The sequence below is a fragment of the Rhinolophus sinicus genome, linkage group LG10 (genome assembly GCF_036562045.2).
Source record: "Rhinolophus sinicus isolate RSC01 linkage group LG10, ASM3656204v1, whole genome shotgun sequence".
In the NCBI taxonomy this organism is placed as follows: domain Eukaryota; kingdom Metazoa; phylum Chordata; class Mammalia; order Chiroptera; family Rhinolophidae; genus Rhinolophus; species Rhinolophus sinicus.
This window is the reverse complement of record NC_133759.1, coordinates 7,427,858-7,430,318: the sequence shown is the minus strand read 5'-3', so window position 1 is coordinate 7,430,318 and position 2,461 is coordinate 7,427,858. Positions and strand designations below refer to the sequence as shown.

General features: G+C 55.9%; 1 protein-coding gene across 1 annotated transcript; it reads left to right on the top strand.

Moving 5' to 3' along the window:
• Positions 1-281: 281 nt before the first annotated feature.
• Positions 282-2,255, top strand: CAMP (cathelicidin antimicrobial peptide). Its single transcript, XM_019723709.2, has 4 exons — positions 282-507; positions 1,142-1,258; positions 1,398-1,469; positions 2,055-2,255. The coding sequence occupies exons 1-4, from the start codon at positions 310-312 to the stop codon at positions 2,193-2,195; spliced, it is 528 nt and encodes a 175-aa protein (XP_019579268.2). The 5' UTR covers positions 282-309; the 3' UTR covers positions 2,196-2,255.
• Positions 2,256-2,461: the final 206 nt, after the last annotated feature.

The window sequence follows — 2,461 nt, the reverse complement described above, 5'->3', positions numbered from 1 at the left end:
TGTAGGACAGGCGCCTGGCTTCCTTCCTCTCCCGGAGGACTCAACTCTCTTGAGAAACCCTAGCCAAAACTCCCCGGTGGGGCCCAGGAGAGGCTGAGGCATTGTTAGGGAGATGGAGAAACCATTTCTTCACTTACACAGGAGGCAGACCTTGTCCACTGCCCAGCAAGCCCCATGAGGCAACAGCAAGGGCTGAAGCAAGCCCCAGCCCACATCCTGGCAGGTGGCCAGTGGTGGGCAGTTCAGGAAGGCACCTGGTTGGGCATAAAGGAGGGTCCTGCAGGCTGGGAGGAGGCACACTTGGGGACCATGGAGACCCAGGGCGGCAGCCCCTCCTTGAGGCGGTGGTCACTGTTGCTACTGCTGCTGGGCCTGGCCATGCCTCCAGCCACTGCCCAGACCCTCACCTACAGAGAGGCCGTGCTCCGTGCCGTGGATGGCTTCAACCAGCGGTCCTCAGAAGCTAGTCTCTACCGCCTCCTGGAGCTAGACCAGCAGCCTGACGGAGTGAGTTGGGGAAAGGGGCTGGGGAGGGAGGCCCTGCTTCCACCAGATGCAACCGTACTGCCACTCCTTTTGCTAATTCTGGACCTCTTATCAGGAAGGCACTTCTCTCGTTAAGTAGGATCCTGCCTCTTCCAGGAAGCCTTCCAAAGCTGTGTACCTTCCCAGTATGACAGCTTCCTGCCTTAGAATCTCTACTATGTGGAGAGGTGACCCCCACACCTGCATTCAGGCTTCAGGGACTTCTGGGAATTCCAGGGACAAGAATGGGGTCACTGATTCTGGGATGTGACTTCCCTGTTTTAAGTCTCCTCTGCAATCCATTGTCTCCCACACAGGAAAGGGCTCTGCTCAGCCCTGAGGTTCCAGTGGCAATGTCTTTTCTCCAGGAGGCCCCCAATTTCCCTCAGCCCCCTTAGAGATTGTCTGAGGTTCTCTCCTGCTCTCTGTATGTTTGGTGAGGGCAGGAATGGGCTCTGTCCTCCTCACCTCTGTGCCTCAGCACCAAGCTCAGTGCCAGGCACACAGTAGGAGCTGCTGAAAAGCCGCTCTCTTGGTGGTGGGGGGGGGCAGGGAGACAGATCAGAGATGGCAAGCAGGAGCCCAGCCCATTCTCCCCGCTTTCTCCCCTGGCTAGGATGAGAACCCAAACATCCCGAAGCTTGTGAGCTTCACGGTGAAGGAGACTGTGTGTCCCAGGAGGCCGCGGGGGACACGGCAGCTAACGGAGCAGTGTGACTTCAAGGAGAATGGGGTGAGGCTGGGGACTGGGGTGTGGGGGTGCTGGCGGATGCCTCCCAAGATGCTGAACAATTTTCAGACCCTGGCACTGGGGTGAGGCTGGGAGGTTATGGCTCGGGCTTCCAGTTTGACCTTGAGCCTCCCCTTTTTAGCTGGTGAAACAGTGTGTGGGGACAGTCACTCTGGACCAGGTCGATGGCTACTTTGACATTCGCTGTGAGGAGGTGAGTGGCCCCTTCTGGGTTGCAGGGTCTGACGGGCCATGGTGCATGGAACTTCCTATGGACCAGTTAACCACTGCCCCATCCAGGGCTGAGAAAGCCCCTTCTATCCTGAGCTCTTCCCTCAACCTGCGCCCCAAGCGGACTGGCTCTGCAATCCCTTAGAGCAGTGGTGCTCAAAGTGTGGTCCTCACCTGGGAACTTGTCAGAAATGCAAATTCTCAGTCCCCAGTTAGAATCTGAGTGGAGCCCAGCAGTTTGAATTGAACAAGTCCTGCAGAGGATTCTGACTCTTGCTGAAGCTTGAGAGCCAGTGACTTAGAGTTTTGAGCTTTTCGCTCATGCTCCAGTCTCAGCTTTGCTGTGCTGGGCTTTGTGACCCTGGGAACCCCTCGTCATCTCTGGGCCTCAGTTTCCTCATCTGTTTATGGCTGTAGGGACTTAGCATATGCTCCAGAGTTCATAGCCAGAGGGTGAACTGGGGCCCCAAGGCTCTTAGGGTGGCCCAGGAAGGGAGGTGTCTAGGGGGGAGGGGTCTTGACCTTGGATCCAGGCTCCACAAGGAACCTGTTTCCTCCTGGTACACAGCTCCAGAACGTCAAAATCGGCGGCCGGCTTCGCGAACTCATACGGAACGGTGGGCGGAAGATTGGCCAAGGGATTGAAAACATTGGCAAGAGAATCAAAGATTTTTTTTCAAATGTTGAGCCCGGGGAAGGGTCCTCCTAAGGGCCTGCTTTGCCCTGGCTCAGGTACTGGATTCTGAAAAATAAATTCTTGTAAAAGCAACTTCCTTCAGGCTTCAATTTCACTTGTCTTGCCTCCTCCCACTTAATGTGACAGAGTTTGGGAGGGTGTGTGTGTGTGTGTGTGTGTGTGTGTGTGTGTGTGTGTAGAAGCTGACCCCAAGTTGTCCCAGGCTTGGCCCTGGGGTGATTATGGTTAGTTTGCATACGAAGGCAGCTGGAGGGACAATGCTGGTGTCTTTAGGAATC